The following is an 18,352-nucleotide window of genomic DNA, read 5'->3' as shown; positions in this document are numbered from 1 at the left end:
CTCCGGTGACGCAAAGAAGCCTTTGATAGCAGTTCCAGCCAATGCATTGAAAGGAGTACTCGTGTTTGGAAATTGTGATTGAGCCTAGCCCTTACGCCAATATGTGGTCACCACTAAAATCTTGATTCCGAATTATGCGACACTGGACTCTTAAATTTTTGGAATTCAATGGACATTTCAGATGTGCAGTGCTCAATCCGAATCCCCTCCTATAAGGAACTGCCAGTCTCACCTTTATTTAAAAAAAAAAAAAAAAATTGACTATTCAAAGCCTGGGATTTTTTTTTTTTTCTAAGTATCATAAATCAATAATCAAATAAGTTTTATTTATGAATAATGTTAATTTTAATATTAGTTGGGTTTTCTTATGAGATATTCTACAATTGAACGCCTTTTTCTTTTCTGGAACAACTTTTTTTTTAAAGAAAAAAATTCAACCCTGGTGCATGCATCTATACCCTATCACTTCAGCTTAGGTATTCAATTCGAATTTAATTTTAATTGACTATTTTTAGAAACTAGGATGGCATGTTAACACGTAACATGGTGGCGTCATATGTAAAAAATTGTCTTAATACACGTAACACGGGCACATAAATCCCTAATGAGAATTGCCTGAGCCGATCCGATTGCATGGCTAAATGGGTGCTTCATGGTTCTGGTCTAGAGCATTTCTACCATTTTCTTTTTTAACAGGCTCGAGTCTTGAGCATTGGCTGTATAGTATAGTGGGTGTGACCCATTCACAATCCATTTCCTATTCATTCCAACTCTTATCGTGGCCGCAGAATAGAACCCTAGAAATGCTTGTAAAAAAAAAGAAGGAAAAAAAGAGCCCTCGAAGTGCAACAAACCTCGGTTTTTTTTACTTTACAAAGCATTCTAGTATTCTACATTATACGAAGTATATACTGCAAATCAAATGGAATAACCAAAAACGAAGTATATACTGATATAACACGTCGATTCAGCTTTGCGCAACTAATCATGCTCTCTGCTTTCTGATAGGTTCAATTCATATTGAATACAAGGGACATCAAGATCATAAGCAAAAGAAAAATAGGAAAGGTAGCATTATTTACGTGATAAAAAAAACAAATTGTAAGTCACTGCTTTCTATTCCCTGCCGTGCCTACTGCGACGGATCAAGTTCCATACCCGGGTATATACACACTCCCTTTTCTCCGCAGGGTACAGAACTGCTTTCAACTGCCTATAGGAAAAACCCATGGAGACAAATAAGAAATGAGAAGATGTCATAGATAGGAGAGGGAGAGAATGGTGTAACTTGCACCTTGCGGAACAAATGAAAGAGTATTCAGTATCAACCCACCTCGATCATGCCAAGCAATGCGCATCCAGCGGCAACATCCAATAAGAAGTCAATAAGCAATGTTGAACAGCAACTTAAGCAACCTTTGGACCTAAAAGGATTGGACTCATCTTTCCGGGGCGAAAGATCTGTAATTTCTTGGCCAACAAGAGCTTGTCCCCTGCTTTTTCAAGATTATAAAAGAAACAATAATTAGGGCTCGCCAACTTATAAAAGTCTTGCTCTGTAATTAAACAAAAAAGACTGCAAACTTAGAAGCCAGCTCTAACAAGAATGAAACCCTACAGAAATCACAGATGAAAGAAGTAACCACTTGGATCTCATATGAACATAATATAAGAAACCAATCATCTTCTGAATTCGGTGCTCAGTTTTATGAAAAGCTGGGAATGATGTCATCTCAGATAATCCAGATTCAAAATATCAGAGCCTCATAACACAACCATCGTACCTTAGCCAAGGCCAAGACATCCACTGATTTAACAGAAACTAAATAGAGATCTCCTTTGGGGAGTGTGTGCTGCGTTCATCATTAACAGTGTTGACTTCGTAATTTCATAAATGTAATAAGGCTCCATGTCAACTACTTTTTGCGGGCCAGTGTATTACACTGACTCACTGCAGTCGAGGGGATGGCCAGAAGAAAATAGTCTAGAGGAAATAGTGCAATTAAGTTCAGATGGTAAACGCTGGCCTCTTTTCAAAAGAATGTGTACTTGAATCTTATTTGGGAATAATGTTAGATCTCTAGTTTCTTCATCAAAGAGCATCAGGAACTTACAATTAATCCACTCTCTTTCAAATTTTCCAATGCTTGGGCAAGCTCAATTTGTTTTGATGCGGTTGCAAGAAGAGCCTGCAAAAATAAAAACGAGTTCTAGTAGCTGGTAACATAGAATACAATCATAAACAGAAATTTGTGTGGTGCAACTTACATTCTTTGTCTTCTGTAGGTCTTGTTCTATAGATTTGATGCGACTCAATGATTCATGAAGCATGTCTTCTTTCTCTGGAGGAATTTTTGTGGGCTTGTTAACCAATTCTGTTACCATAGTTTCTAAGTTTTGCAACCTCTGCCAACATGGATGGAGTGTGTCCTCTTCTACCACCCGTGATACATGTTCTTGAGAACTCGAATCAAGCAACGGGGTGTTCAACTGATTCTCTGAATGTTGATTTGCAAGTTGCACCCTGAACAATCTCTTAACCAATGGGAGTACGAAATATACACATGCCGCCAATTTCAGTACGAAGTGAATAAATGAAAATATCGCATGAGAAATGAACGTCCGTGGTCCTCCATGGGTAACTTCACTGATTAAATTATCTGTCACAAGCACCAAATTTAATAACATGTCAACAGCTGGCTTGCAGAAGTATGAGTTACCATACCCTGTAAGAAGTTCCGGCATTGAACAGAAAAACACAGGATGACAAATAGACACTCTTGGTTACCATATTCAAAAACTAATACGCTCGATATCCGATGAGGAGCTTTCTTCAGCAGACTAATAGTTACTAATATTAATTTCCTTCAGTGACAGGTCAAGTTGTTTGATAGAGAGAGATATTTGACATTTCTTAGACAGTTGTCTATAAAAAAAAGAAGCGTGGATTTAAAAACATGCTACTGGGTATCGTTTAAATGCATTGTCGAGTTGAGGCGCAGGCAACACCCGTTCCCCAATTCATAATTGCCCACGATTTTCACAGCTTATAATTTTGTCAACCGTTCAAAAGAGAATGTTTCGACCTACAAAGCATCGGTCCAGACTCCAGACAGCATACTTCTAGGGGACAATCAAATCAGTTTCTCCGATGAGCTGGCATCAGGTAGAAGGAAAATGCAAATTCAAAGGTAATTATCAAATTTTCCCCAAATAAACAGAAACTAACTGACAGGCACAGCTAAGTTTTTTAAATGGGCTTGGAAGTTCAAACCCAACTTCACAATAATTGAACCAAGCAAAATATTATGGGCTGCTACCTAAGTACCTATACCTACCTATAGAGTCAAAAAAGTACCAGTGACGGTGACTTTGACGGTTTATGGATTCAGTCAGCTAAACTCCATCAAACTCCTCAATAAATATCAACAAACAACATGTCCGGTGTAGCTAAGTTTCCAAAGGTGAAAGTCTTAATTGATCAAAGACAGTTGTGCAGGCATTCCCACATACATCCCAAATTGCAACTGCTAAATCTTACTCCTATGAAAACCTTGAATGCTTCACTGAAATGGTATGCTAGTTACTAACGGTCTAAGGCAAGACAAGGCAACATATACTTTACAAGTCAGTAATTGAAACATGTACAACTACAAATACATGTTACGCGTGAAATCACTTGACATAGAACACGTACCAGCACACACATTCTTAGGTCACGGGATAAGTACTACTGAAAAATCACTTACTAGTCAGACTTGTATCTTCAACTCTTGAGGCATCAGCTGATTCAACCAGACCGCTAAGAGACATATGGTCATTCATGATCCCCTGAAAAAGTACAAAAAAGGTTAAGAATCAAAGAATTGTAATTGTAACCAGCATGCTAACATGTATGACTGGATATATATTCCTATTTTAAACAGTCCATCAAACTAAAACAACGCAATCAAATAAATTCAGCAATGCAATTTTTTGCACAACTAGAGGCAAGGTTTGACCCAAGATATGTTCCAAACAATTTTCTTTCACTTGACATATTTTATTTAATTGCCCTCATAATAGAAAAAAATTGTTTCTTGAAGACTAATTCAATTTCAGGTAATAATAAGTAGAAAGCATATATAGAGAAATCGATACATTAATATCTGGTTCGAGTAAGTTAGAAAAGGAAAGGGAAAAAAAATTAACATGTGTATATATAATTTCCTCAGGAGCTTACTTTGTTACTAGCTGGCTTTAACTGCAAGAAGCCCGAAGAATACTTCCTCACATCTGGTCCTGAATCAGCAGAAGCTATTTCACTATTTGAAAACTGCATGATGAGGTTAAGTTCTTTTAAACATGATTGACAGCAGGTAGAGGACAGAGGGATAAAATCAGTAGTTAACTAATCAAGAGCTTACCTTAGAGGGATAAAATTTGATTTCTAGGTCATCAACATTGGACAAACTTCTCATTTTCCTCATATATATTGCATCTACAGAGTGCAGCAGCTGCCCATAGAAGATAGATGAATTTAATTTCAAGCAAGAACCACCGGAAAATCAAGGAATTAGCTTGAAGTTTACAATTTTCAGATGTCGAATAGGAGATTAATTACTGGCGGTATACTGACTAGGATCATACTTTCATTATCTCTTGGTCCTTCCATGGTCCTTTGTCAGATCTGAGGCACCCGCCATCATTTGGGCACGAGCAAGTTCCACCAAGAAAATCAGGCAGTTGGCTGTTTATACGGAAAGGTGGCAAAACCTTTTTAAGGAAAGAGTTGTAAAAGTAATTTTCAAAACATTAACATATTGCAGTGACATCAAACCAGAAAGTCCAACCTCGAGTCAATAACCTCCAGCAATTTTTGGCGGCATTTGCTGCCCAAAACCTGTGGAAGAATAAAACAACATTTTTATTAGTTAATAAAGCAGAATAACTCAAAATAAAGTAAAGGTTCCTAGAGTGTACTCCCCTGCAATACTCTAAGAGCCAATACCGCCATCCAAGGGATTGGCTGAGGGTGTGGAAAAAATTATTTTTCTCCTCATCCAACCCTTCGATTGAGGTAGTGGCCCTGAAGGATCGAAAGGGGGCATGATCCAATTTACGAATACTCTTTTACCTGAATTTTCGCCGTGGTCTTTGGATCAAGAAAGCCTTTGACTGTGTTCCACAGAAGTTTGAATCCACTGCCAGCATTAACAATTAGCATCTGATGTAATGTCTGTTGAACACTTCTAAATGTTAGTGACAGCCATAGTTTTAATACTACCATATACATTGTCAGTTTCTTTAGTTTCATTAATCCACCTCAGGGTAATTGTCACCGTCTATCTTCTGAATGCGCATGACGAGATCATGTGCAACCTTGCCAAAGCTCATCAAATTCTGCATAATCAATCAGACAATAAAATTGTAAAAAAAAAGGGACGGAATGTTGTTAAAAGTGCACATGTGAATTGAGGCATATACTACTATACTCCAACTTACCAATCCATGTACATCCAATATTGTAGTAGTAGAATCTATGTGCCTCTTGGCAGCAATAGAACAGGCTGGGAACCTTTCAGCAAAAATCTTTTCAAACCCTTGAATGTGATATTTTAAAAACCTGTCCACTGTGGTGACACTCATCAACTTGTTTGGTTCAATTTTTCCAAGTCTTTCAATATAAACAGGTCGACCTCCTTTGTCTACACCATGGTGACCATGAGGATAATAATGTTGAACTTCTTCATATTCTTCATATATGAAATCCTAGACATGCATAATATCATATGGTACCAGCCCATTAGAAAAGTAACCAGCTAATCCAAACAATTAGGAACAAAGAAAATTGACAAGTATAAAACTTTAAGCCACAATGATCAAGTTCCAATCAAACTGAGACTAAATGCCTTTGTTGCTGATTCTCAGTCCGTGGCCTAGCTGAGACTTAGTCTCCATGCATCAGATAATTATCCCTCGATGGACTTTATAAATTCTCAACAACAAAACCAAAAACAAAATGATGTCATGTTCTCAATTACCTGTAAGATGGAATCTACTCCATTCTCTTTTCTCCAGTTAAGCATTTCTGCCCACATCTGGACTGTCTTATCAAGGTCAAACTTCCTTGCCTTGAGAAATCTGCAGCAACAAAATCCCAGATCTATACAGCTCAGCCAGATTGATATTAAAAGAATATGAAGAAGCAAAATTCTGAAGGATATTAATAAATTATTCTGAAGAATTGCGAAATTCTAAAAGACATGGAAAACTTCTTGACAGTAGAATCAGGGAGACACTAAGGAAAATATGGCCACTGCCAATGTGATTTCAAACATTGCAAGTTCGAAGCTTTGGCTATCGGTCTTCCATTTTGAAAGCTGTGTCATAACCCTGTATTTATTAAATCAAAAGTAATTGGATCTTCAGAATGGTAACAGAGGTATGAAAGATAAAGACCTGCTTTGAATTTTTCTGTGGATATATTAATCTATTTAGAGTTTCCTTCTTTCTTTCTGTTTTTCAATGCTAGGTGAGGCAGTGGAGTTTTCAAGAAGTTCATAATAGCTTCCTCAACCTGTACAATGGGGATGACCTTTCCTCATTCCATAGAACTCACCCACCAAGATTTGGGCCTTGAAACTCCCACTGGAATTTGCAAGTTCAAACTACTGAGATTTCCCAGTGGGTACTAACCTGTAGGTGCTTATCTAGTCATTTCCGGAAGCAGAAGTCCTAGTCCAGTCACAATAATTTAGTCTATGAAGGTTTAATAAAATCCCTCTGATAATATTTAAATTAAGATTTGTAACACTTATAAACCACAAAATTTAGTGAATGGTATTCTGAAATTTCTAATTTGCTGGAGGCATGATTGCTCATCTTCTCTCTCACTCCTTCCCAGTCTTAACCCAAAACCTAAAACCAGGGAAAACATATATACACATTCCCAAACCACATATGTTGAGAAGTTCATGTAAAATCCTAATCTAGGATATGACAACCACCTCCAATAACCATTTTCTACTGAACAATCCATTATAACCTCAATAAGCGAATACAAAACTATATACTGGTAAAATGGTATCAAGACAAAGAATCATACCTCATTCCTTTATGGCTAGATTAAAACGTAACCACCCCCATGCATTCAAAGATACTTCTTCCCTAACTTCAAAAAATAAAACCCTTATTAAACTGGCCAATGCTAATCAATTCTCTCCTTCAAGATGCCCTGCATAAGGATCTAACATGCAGTTTTACCATTTCAATACTAAATTTACTCCTGAAAACCTCCTAAAACAAAAAATAGTCTGAAGCAGCCTGATCCTTATTAATGCATTACAATATGATTTCAAGAAAATTATGATTAAATTTCCAAGTCAACCAAACAACACCGCGTAGAGCTCTTATTACTTCGTATAAGACCAACATTGGATAACTTTCACAATTTGTGCATATATAGTTGTTTGTATTGAATGTTAATATCAGAATTTGCAAGTTGAAGTAGTACATAAAAACTTAATTACCTTAACATGGTGTGGTAATCATCATGGCGAGCTGGGAGCAAATCTTTGGCCATCAATGCCTGGCGAAAAGCATTCACGCCTTTTTCCTCTTCTGCGTCTCTTACATCTTCAATTGAAATTGCCGCATATTTAGAATCAGCAATGCGCTTGCCACGCTTCTTAAGACTATGAGTGAGTCTTGTGGATGCATTCATTGCCTTTTTCCGCAGAGATCTCCCCCGAGCTCTCCGTTTGTCATCCTCAGAGGTCTCAATATCAAAGCTTCTCTCATTTTCCAGAGATGCGATTGTCTCTCCTATTGTCAAAAACGTTACACATCTCAATATTAATCGCTTTTCATCTCGATTCCATATGAATTATGCAAATATCATGTGAATTTACCAGGCATTGCTGGTAAATGGATGCGATTTCAATCTTGATTATATCTGGATCAAGAAACACGGAAAATCTCAGAAAACTATGAAAAGTATAAGCAATGACAGATCTCGTTGATCTTTCAAAGTCAGCGAAAAACCGGAAGCTGTTGTTAAAGACAAAATTGACCAAGGATCGACGCAAAAGTCCGAAGATGACATAACTCACATAATCACGCAACAATAGAGAAAAAAACGAAATCGACGAAAAAAAATCCAACCAAGATGATCAAGAAATTCGATCAGATCCTTCGATGGCGTTTCCAACAATCGACAATCGGCATATTCCAAACATACCTTAATAGAAACCGCATTCACGCACGCATTTGCTGTTCAGATCACCATATTCACAGAAAACACATGGTTTCCATGTATATATATATATATATACATACACGCGAGTATAATGATGATATCAAAGGCAATGTAACAGCTCTTTTAGGTTATACAGGGTCGCAGAAGGAAAATGTCGTTGCTTTCGAGCTACGAAGGAATCGTATTTGTAATTAAATAATGAAAAAGTAAAGATTAAATTACAATACAGTCGTTCAGGCTGCGAGGGACGCAGCTGGGGATTGCTTTCAGGTAACGAAGAAGAGAGAAACTTGTCCTTGTCAAAAGCCGTTTAAAAGATGAAGAGACGTAGCGTGAAACGGCCGCTTGGGCTTTCTCAAAGTGGTTTTTTTTTTTTGGCTCCGTCATTAACGCCGACTGTTTGTTGGTTCTTCCACCTCTGTTTAGTTGCGCGGAATATTGCCAAGTGGGTAGGAGATGTCAAAACTTTGTTTGATCCAAACAATCGAATTTGTTCGACCTGGATTAAATTTTGTTTGGACATAATTTATAAGTTTGAAATCCAGGTCTAAATATACAAGTTTTATCCAGTTTAAAATTGAGTTCAAATCTAAATATAGAAATCTGATTTATTTGTCTGGATTTAAATCAATATGGGTTTGATCAATCAAATTCGTCTGAAATTCAATCCGAGTTAGGGTCCAGACATGTAAATATTTCATAAATACAAAAGTTTTTGTCCGGTTTAAAACTGAGTTGGGGTACAAACACATAAATTTTGTATAATTTACTTGTTCAGTGGACCTTAACCTGCATTAGATTATTATCTGATTTACTTATCCAGATTTTAATCAATTAGGGTTTGGTCAATTAAATTCGTCTGACAAATCTGATTTAGGGTATCGACGTGTTGTTGTCTGATTCAAAATCGATCCGAAATAAAAATTTTTTCACTCTACGGGTGGGGTAAGGTCAAATTTCACGTTTTCAAGGTGCCGTTAGTTGACGTTCGACGGAGTTGGTGATTGGGTGGTGTTCTGTCTACGGTACGCGCGTTTGTTTAAATAAAACCAGAAACGGAAGTTCATTTATAAATGAAGAAAGAAAATAAATGAAAAGTGAATCACGTTGACAAAGACAGGAGAAGAGTCACCGACTGGAGCTATGCTGCGTGGAAGGCAATGGGATTGGGGGACAATGTACCGGTGCACCGTTTTGTTTAATGAATCAATTTATTTTTTTTGAAAAAATCATAAATATTTTTTTAGTATTTAATATAACAAATTCAACCATAAATTTGTTTTTCAAAATAAAAATCAAGTCCATCTAATTGACAACCTCGTGGTGGAGTCATTCTGTCATGGGTTTTTGGCTTCTTGAGTTTTTTCTTTGAGGGTGTGCTTGGATGAAGGATTCGGGAAAGATAATGAAAATGAATGAAGACAATGGAAGATACAATATTTTTTCATCCCTCATATTTGGATAGATAAAGCAAAAGGAAATGATTTGTTATTTCACTTGTTTGGATGTTAGAAAATCGATTTTAATTTATTACAATTAATTTTTCTAAACTATGAAAACAAATAAATTCTTTTCTTTTCTCTTCCCTCAAATCCTTCAATCAAAACACGTTCTAAACCTTAAACTTGTTGATAGGGGTGTTAAAGCGTCGGCTTGATCAGTTTTTTGACATAAATTTAACCGATCGTTCGGTCAATTATTGACGATTTGATTAATTTTTTCGGGTTTGACAGTCCGTTGTTTGTGCCTTTTTTTTTATAACCCTACCTACGGTGTTTGTGAATGAATCAGATAAGGAGATGGAAAATTGGGGCGTATTTGACGGACTTGATGATGGAAGGGTCTATCTTTTGTTTTCTATCATCAATGTCATGAACTTGTTTAGAAAGGCAAGTGGTGCATTCTGATCATGATTGACAACAAAGGAACATGGGGGAAGCTTCTGGATTATGAAGATAATCTCGACAGTACTGGCCTATATGGCCGACTTTTCTTGTTAGCATTGATTGAACAATGCGACCTTTTTCTCTCTGCGAATTTTCATCATTTGAATGCCACAATTAGAGGGGGGGAAAACATTCCTTCACAAGTTGACTTTGATGATACGTGTATGATGACCTAAGATTAGTATTGACTCACCCTACAAGACACTAGGGGTGATAAAACTTTGTCTGATCCAAATTTGTTCTACCAAGATTAAATCAAATTTGAACATATATTATATATTTGAAATCTTGGTTCAAACAAAAAAATTATGTTTAAAATCGAGTCCGAGTTCGAACACGTAAATCTTTTCTGATTTGCTTATCTAGATTTAAACTAATATGGATATGGTCAATTAAATACGTCCGAAATCTAATATGGATTAAAGTCCGAACATGTAAATATTTTATAAACATGTACTGTTATCCACCCCAAAACTGACTCAAAACCGATTTTTTTTGCTAACCCTACAAGACATCATACGTATTATAGAAACATAACCTGCCACATCAAAGGAGTAATTTTATCCGCTGGATGAATAGGATACCGAAATAGTTGATCCGGCGTAACAGAAAACAACTTAACAACTTTGAAGCACATGCAATACAAAGGTTGTTTACACAGGGGTTAAGGGCCCCAGCAACTACAATAGTTTCTTGTAGTTTTAATCACAGACGTTGAAGTCTGCTTACCACATCCTCTTTTAAATCTGGTAAACAGATTCAACGTTTGTGATGACCATTGCAATGATTTCTCGTGCAGGAAACTCTACAAACAACTTAACAACTACTACCATGGCCACTTTACAATTATATCTACAGGCTTATCTACAAAAGAGAGAATTGCGAGGTTCGAAGAAAGAACAAACGCACGAATATCTCAAAGTCTCAACAGCATCTGTCGCATGAAGTTATGCACAAGCCAGAATCTTCCCAGGTATTTACAACTAGGCGCTTTCCAAGGCTTCACTGGACACACTACGGCAGCGTCTTTTCTTCAAGCTCATCTGGTGATATAGAAAATCGTTATGAGCAATACATGTGAGAGATGAGACAGGCAGAGGGAAATGTCAAGAATAAACATACTACAAATGAAGGGTAAATATAATAACCAGTGAATGTGTTGTCTTGAATTAGTCAGGATTATCCGTGTCAGGATATTCCGAGTTAGCAAGAAAAACATAAATGTGGTTGTTGATTCAGTTCCTACTTGCACAATTACTCAATGTCCGAACCAACTGCACGTAAATAGACATCTTTCACATTTTAAATCGTAACTATATTAACTAATGCTTGTCTCAACCTGCCAATATCTTCATCCTACTAAATATGCCAAGAGGAAAAAATGGGTGTGACATTTTTCAAGTTGAGCATATGCCAGATAGAATGGAGAAGAACACAAAGGCATGGCCTCCAAAATTGTTGTCTCGTCACGACTTGCAAAACTTTTTTCCAACTATTCAGCATCCTACCAAGGCATATTCTCATTGCCCCTCATCGTGATCATGCCAGCTACTAACTACAATATCTCACACTTCTTATTATTGGCGTGTTTTTCTGATACATTAGATAAAGCCAGACAGAACCATTTCTTCATTTCGCAGAAGGGATTTTTCTATCAGAAAATTAACAGCAGATGACAACAGAATGGTTCTAATGCAAGCATGTGATGAATACTTCATTAAATGGAAATTAAAGTATAAAGTAAAAGATTGAACTCCATATGGCGCACCTTAGAAGATGAAGGGGTAAAAGAAGCCTGCCGAACAGGCTCTCTTAGCTCCTGAATTTGACGAAAATGGTTCAGTAGCTCCTCTATTAGTTGCAATTGGGTAGCAACTCTTTGCTTTTGCTCTGCAGCGAATGTCAGCTTATCTTTCTCTTCTTTCACTTGTCGAAGCCTTTCTCTGAGCCATTCAACTTCACTGTCAATTTTTAGCCTTGCACTATTGTCTGGAGACAAAGATGTCCTCCCTGCGTCACAGCACAAGGGCTTGGACCTATCGCCCAGCATTTGTAACCTGCACCTCATTTCCAAACTGCTTTCTTGGATATTGTACTCAATCTCTGACATCCTCATATCCGGGCAAGCTTTTAACGTCCTGTAGCACCGAACTTCAGTATCTGAAGTACCACTATTCGATGGTCCACTTTGCTTTCCTTCATCCGCCTTTTGAAATACAGGTTTGTCATCTATGACATGAACATCATAAACTGATGGCTCTCTATTAAACATGGAACCCAGATCACTGTCTGCTTGATTCCCATGCTCCCCATCTTTCTCCAGTCCTACAATTCCACTGCAAATCTGGGCTGCATTTGCTGTATTACCTGTCAAGTCAGTAGTGTTCTCAAGCAAATTATGCCCACGAGGAATAAACTGATAGAGATCTGAATCAGTCTCTGACATCTTCACCAACCCCTGCGAAAGAGATAAATCAGAATGTAAGTTCTTATTCTTTGAGATTAATTTCTCTCCTACATCAGGTAGACCTTTCCCATAATTTGAAGACCAGCTTGCAGTTTTTATCACTTCCTCCTCACCGGTGGATTTATTTATCTCAGTGTGCTCCGGATCCTCATTTTGATAAGCCGAAATAGAAGCCCCTTCTCCTCCTTCATTGGTCTGGTAACTCAAATTACTTTCCAGCAGCTCATTTCTTGAAACATTCATCAGATGATACGCTTCAAGTTCCTTCTCCAGAAAATGGTTCTCTCTCTCTTTGCTAATGAGTATCTCTTTCAGAATATCCATCTCGACTTCATCATAAGCAAATTTTTCTTCAATTATTCTTTGGTATTGCCTTGCTTCCATTTCTATCGATGCCTTATCCTTTTGCAAACGCAATATCATGGCCATGGCTTCATCAGCAGCACTCGCAGCAGCAGCTCTCTCTTCCTCCAACTCCAGACACACAGCAGCATGGGCGGATTTCTCTTCTTGAAGTGCTACTTCCAACATTCTAATAGTATGTAAATGGGTTTCAGCCATCCCAACATTATCTTGAGGGCTGCATGCAAGTTTGTCAACTGGAAAAATAGTGTCCAGTCCATTTCTAGCATTTGCCTCATCTGACATGGCAGAATGACAAAGGTTAGTCCCCATTTTAACAAGATATTGTAAGTATACAAAGATAATAACAACTGAATTCCAAACCAAATTGCCAATCAGTCCCACACAGTACTGTATCAGCTTAATGAACAAACTCTGGAACAAATCAATAAAGTATGGGATCAAATAATCATGGAAACAGCTTCTCTGCATTGCCAGGTTAAGCCTGCGAATAGCTTGCCCTTCCCCTACTTCGCCTCCATTGCGAGAGCTTTGTGGACAGGAGTTATTTACCTACCTATCATTTTACTACTGTCGAAGATTATATGAAAAGGTTCAAATATTTTAAGCAGAATTCACAAAAAACTGGTTCAGTATAGGACATATAAATGAACAAAAGGTAATCAACAACAATTTAGCAACTCATTCACTCACCCCGAGCACCATCCTCTATCCCACCGTCAGGATTGAAACTCTCACTTCTCATTTTGCTGCCATCATACATATTACTGGAAACACCTGCAACAACTGTATGTGCATTATCTGCGACCAGCACAGAAGGGAATTTTCCATTTCCAAGCACACCTCTCCTGCGCCACCTTGTTCCTGACCGTTGTTTTGGATTCGTAATTCTCTTTCCCTTAGCATCATGTCCAATTTCTTTATCGGCCAAGTCTTGCAATCTCAGTCCAGAAAATGACGTGGAACAAGCTTCACTCCTGAACTCATGTGCCGGGTTATCCAATTTTGCATCTTTTAGTAACCCGACATCCCTATAGCAAGCTTGATCTTGAACCCAAACTGAATTACAAGGGAGCCTGCTGTTTACTAAAACTTGAACAGAGCAAATTGTTCTCCTTGGCCAATCAATTAGCAGTCTGTGCCAGCACAAATCCCTATTTTGATACCCCAGGAACCCAATACAAGGGCATGGCAAGTGTATCCCCAAAACATTCAAAAACTTGGAAGCGAAAAAAGCAAAAGCCAATGTACAGAGGAGGAAATATGCAACGGCGAGTTCAACAAAAGAAACTATAAGATCACCCAGTGTCCACGAATGAATCCTGTCCAATGCCATGCTTGCTTCCATAGACAACTCAAAATCCCAAATATTCAATAACTAAAAGCTGAACACCCACCAAAAAAATCAACCCAGAAAATAGAACCCAACAGAGAAGAACCTGGATTTCAAAGAGAATCGAAACTTGGAATAAAGGATCACGACGGAAGCTGAAATGGAACCCACCACTAGCAATAACAATCGTGCGAGTGTGTCAGCAACACATCATTATTGGAACTTCTTACGTGATCAAAAATGGCGATGACCTCTCGCACCTTCCTGCGCCGGACAAAGCCAGCCGTCAATTTCACAGCTTTGAAAGGAAAGCTATGAAGTCAACTCAAAAGATAGATCCGTATGAAAACAAACTTCACTTTTTGACGTATGTAGAAAGACGTACGAGACTCCCAGGTCCTTCTTCCTTACTCGAAATTTCACCGCCATTTTAGAGTTCTCACTTAAGCGACGTCGTTTTCACTGTGTCGTCGTCGTCCTGGCAGTTGTCTGTTTCTGCTTAATTTGATGGCTTCCAAGTCGTTGATGGTTGGCCGTCCAATTGTAACGAATTAAAGGGAGTTGTTTGCTGATAGAACATAGTTGGCATAGTCGTGCGATATAATTGCGGTGTAATAATTAGACATTCAGCGGATACCGAAGCAACTACTTTATTGTTTTCTTTCTATTAATTATACTAGATTAATCTCTAATAAAGTATAAGCTGTCTTATGGTATTTTTTTTCTTTAGTCCTTCTTGTTATGATAATTTGAAGATAATTTCGTTTTGGTCCAAATTGTAATTTTAATTTTCAAAGGCCGAATCTATGGATAATGATGACAACGGGTTGGGTACTCATCCAATTAAAGAATAACAAAACAGTTTCCCATTTAAGGTATCCTATATCAAAACCGTTGCGAAATCGTCTAAAAAACCATTTAAATTTTCAAAATCGAAACTGTTCCATAACCATTTACCATTTAAAATCTTTTATTTTTTCATAAATGTTCAATAATCGTTTCCAAACTTGTAAATCAAAATTCTAACCCCAAACTCAAACCCGAATAATGCATTAAAAAAAAATAAAATAACAAAATCGATAATTTAAGTATGATTTATTTTGCAATGTTATATCATCAATACAATTCACATTAGTATAATTTATAGTGTTATTAGTATGATTCTATACATGTATAATTCAATTTTCATTTTTAATATAATATGATTTATCGTGTTATTGTAATATAAATGTATGATCTATTATTTTTTATGTTATTTTATTTTGTAGTATATCTCTATAATTTATATAGATGATTTATAACGTTGTTGTTATAATTCAATTTTTTTATTAAATGGTTTAGCTATTTTAAACTTGGCATCAAAAATAAAAATCAATCTGAAATTGTGATGGGTTTGAAAATCAAAATCAAAACCATTTTCAAACCATATCAAGGTTTTTGAATTTTAAATGGATTGGATAACCTGTGGATAGTGTTTGAATCAGTCCAAAACTGAGTGGAGCCATCTAACTTCAGACTTAATTGGGCCTTTAAGAAAAAACATATTTTGGGCCGCCTTTACGCCAGACGGATCCATAATCAAAACCCCGCCCCATTACTTGCTAGTCTCAGAAACCCTAGCCCTCATTTTATTCTCAAGCAGTTAACTCGCGGCGGGAGAGAGAGCGCAGAGAGGAACGAAAATGGTGTCGGGATCTGGGATCTGCGCTAAAGTTATCGTGGTAGATGCAAGGAATCACATGCTCGGTCGATTGGCGTCGATCGTGGCCAAGGAGTTGCTGAATGGCCAGAAGGTGGTGATTGTCAGGTGCGAGGAAATTTGCATGTCCGGTGGACTTGTAAGGCAGAAGATGAAGTACTTGCGGTTTCTCCGCAAACGTATGAATACCAAGCCCTCTCATGGCCCCATTCACTTCCGCGCGCCTTCCAAGATCCTCTGGCGCACCATCCGCGGGTTTGTTTCTTTTTATTAGCTACTTGTTTCCTTTCTGTTTATGGTAGATAGGTTGCAGATTTTGAGATTGTGCTATTTGTTATCTCAAATTGAATAGCTGATGTTGTCAGCTAGGCTCACTTGAACGTATGAATATAATATTTTTTCATCAGTTACTTCTTAGTCATATAGAAATCAGTTTTTTATTTAGCAATTTTATCTTTGATTTCAAGGAGATGGATCTTTTAAAGCATATTTGAGGTATTCGTGGTGATATTTGGCGTCTGAATTTACACTTGCATTAACTTAGTTGTATTGTCCTATCTAGACATCCAAGAGTTTTCCTCGATTGGCCTCCGAATTGATATATGTCTGGTTACAAATGTTCTTTTTTTGGCAGAATGATTCCCCACAAGACTAAGCGTGGAGAGGCTGCACTTGCCCGATTGAAGGCCTATGAGGGTGTCCCTCCACCATATGACAGGATTAAGAAGATGGTCATTCCTGATGCTCTGAAGTGCGTTTTACTGTTTTAGTTTGTTTTCCACTAGTTTGTATATGATCAGCTTTTATTATTTTTTCAGTGATGATTTGTCATTGCTTCATATTAATCATTAATTGCTATGCTTATTAGAGTATTGAGGCTTCAGAAGGGTCACAAGTACTGTTTGTTGGGCCGGCTATCGTCTGAGGTCGGATGGAACCATTATGACACCATCAGGGTGAGTTTTACCTTTAGTTGCTTAGTGTTGTGGGTTGTGGCTTACTTGCTATAGGACTCTTGGAATTTATTTTAGTATTTACTTTGCATTTACTGCCATTATGAATTTTTGTTGCTATGGGAGTAGGTACTCTTTATTTGCTTTCATTACTTTGCTTCTTTTTCTGAAGGATCTGTTTGAATGCTATAATGTTTCGCTGTTAATATTGATTTGTTAACTAAGTCAAGCCTGCTGTGACATGAGGGAGGGTGTGTATTACCTTGACATTTTACTTACCTTGACATTTTACTGCACTGACACAATATTTCTTTTTCTTCTGAGTTCTAATTTGGTGGTTTAATATTTATACCGTAAGTAATAGGTTCATTCCTTCTATTTAACCATGCAGCCCTTAATTGCTTACAGCCATTTGATTTGATTTTTTATATTCTGCAATAATTGATGGGTCCAAGTACCTGTTTGCTAAGTGATTTGTAGGATATCAATTCTTTTTGTTGCTTCTGAGATGTAGTTTTTAAGTCCACGTATAATTTTCGATGGGTCAAGGAGTGTTTGTCAGTTGATCTGTTTGCGAAGTGATTTGTAGGATATCGGCCGTCATGCTTCATGAGTGTTGAAAAAGTATTTTGTTCTTAAGTTCTTGTGAAATCATTGTAGCCCGTGAATGTTGGTTATGAGATTGGTACTTTTGTAATTGACTATTCTGTTGGCAACAGGAGTTGGAGAACAAGAGAAAGGAGAGGGCGAAGGTTGCATATGAGAGGAAGAAGCAGCTGAACAAACTTAGGGTGAAGGCTGAGAAGGCTGCAGAGGAAAAGCTTGGTCCCCAACTGGAGATACTTGCCCCTGTCAAGTATTGAAGTCTTTTTTGCTCTTCATATTAGACTTGTACCTTTTTTTTTTCCTTCTTTTTTTGCCCAAATGGAGGTTGCTTGCTGGTGGTATTTTGGATTGGGTCTGTTGATTGTTTTGGGTGCCATAGACTGCCTTTTCTTCCCAAATTTCTTTGAGAAACTCCCACAAGGGTTGGATATCTTTGATCAAGTTATTTTGTTTGAATTTACGTTTGTTTATGTTACTGTGGCATCCGACGGTTCAATCATTTTTTCTTTAATAATTAAGTAGTTTTTTAAAATAAAATTGAATTACATTAACATTATTGTATTTATATTTTATCATGATAAATATATACTACCTATTAATTTTTGGAAAAATTGTTTGGTATGCAGAGTACAGAGGTTGAGGCTGTTAATGACTCACTGATCATCTTAATATTGGACTTTCCTAAAAAGTTCGTTTAACGACAGGCTCAGTCTAATTATTATATGGGCCTCAAGAGCTTATCAGTT

General features: G+C 37.3%; 3 protein-coding genes across 12 annotated transcripts; 1 reads left to right on the top strand and 2 right to left on the bottom strand.

Moving 5' to 3' along the window:
- Positions 1–928: 928 nt before the first annotated feature.
- LOC120007535 (phosphatidylinositol/phosphatidylcholine transfer protein SFH9-like) lies at positions 929–8,613 on the bottom strand. Of its 8 annotated transcripts, none has more exons than XM_038857820.1 (16): positions 8,222–8,613; positions 7,893–7,936; positions 7,512–7,806; positions 6,024–6,123; positions 5,485–5,751; positions 5,305–5,382; positions 5,117–5,218; positions 4,833–4,882; positions 4,630–4,729; positions 4,407–4,496; positions 4,223–4,315; positions 3,750–3,831; positions 2,269–2,660; positions 2,115–2,189; positions 1,334–1,496; positions 929–1,213 (listed from the first exon to the last, which is right to left on the bottom strand). In XM_038857820.1, exons 2-15 carry the CDS (start codon positions 7,897–7,899, stop codon positions 1,440–1,442), a joined length of 1,788 nt encoding a protein of 595 aa, XP_038713748.1. In that variant the 5' UTR covers positions 7,900–7,936; positions 8,222–8,613; the 3' UTR covers positions 929–1,213; positions 1,334–1,439. The 8 variants fall into 8 exon arrangements, with proteins under 8 accessions (XP_038713748.1, XP_038713755.1, XP_038713751.1 ...); XM_038857827.1 differs by having other exon boundaries at positions 1,334–1,493; positions 8,222–8,610; XM_038857823.1 differs by having other exon boundaries at positions 8,467–8,605.
- A 2,127-nt stretch (positions 8,614–10,740) lies between these two features.
- On the bottom strand, positions 10,741–14,868 carry LOC120007534. Of its 3 annotated transcripts, none has more exons than XM_038857819.1 (4): positions 14,734–14,868; positions 13,709–14,612; positions 11,954–13,293; positions 10,741–11,228 (listed from the first exon to the last, which is right to left on the bottom strand). In XM_038857819.1, exons 2-4 carry the CDS (start codon positions 14,361–14,363, stop codon positions 11,169–11,171), a joined length of 2,055 nt encoding a protein of 684 aa, XP_038713747.1. In that variant the 5' UTR covers positions 14,364–14,612; positions 14,734–14,868; the 3' UTR covers positions 10,741–11,168. The 3 variants fall into 3 exon arrangements, with proteins under 3 accessions (XP_038713747.1, XP_038713746.1, XP_038713745.1); XM_038857818.1 differs by having other exon boundaries at positions 14,708–14,865; XM_038857817.1 differs by having other exon boundaries at positions 13,709–14,865.
- A 1,092-nt stretch (positions 14,869–15,960) lies between these two features.
- On the top strand, positions 15,961–18,089 carry LOC120007001 (60S ribosomal protein L13a-4-like). Its single transcript, XM_038857140.1, has 4 exons — positions 15,961–16,302; positions 16,682–16,798; positions 16,916–17,003; positions 17,720–18,089. The coding sequence occupies exons 1-4, from the start codon at positions 16,031–16,033 to the stop codon at positions 17,861–17,863; spliced, it is 621 nt and encodes a 206-aa protein (XP_038713068.1). The 5' UTR covers positions 15,961–16,030; the 3' UTR covers positions 17,864–18,089.
- Positions 18,090–18,352: the final 263 nt, after the last annotated feature.

Source organism: Tripterygium wilfordii, chromosome 10 (assembly GCF_013401445.1).
Source record: "Tripterygium wilfordii isolate XIE 37 chromosome 10, ASM1340144v1, whole genome shotgun sequence".
In the NCBI taxonomy this organism is placed as follows: Eukaryota; Viridiplantae; Streptophyta; class Magnoliopsida; order Celastrales; family Celastraceae; genus Tripterygium; species Tripterygium wilfordii.
Note: the sequence above shows the minus strand (reverse complement) of the source record. Positions and strands in the feature narration are given on the sequence as shown.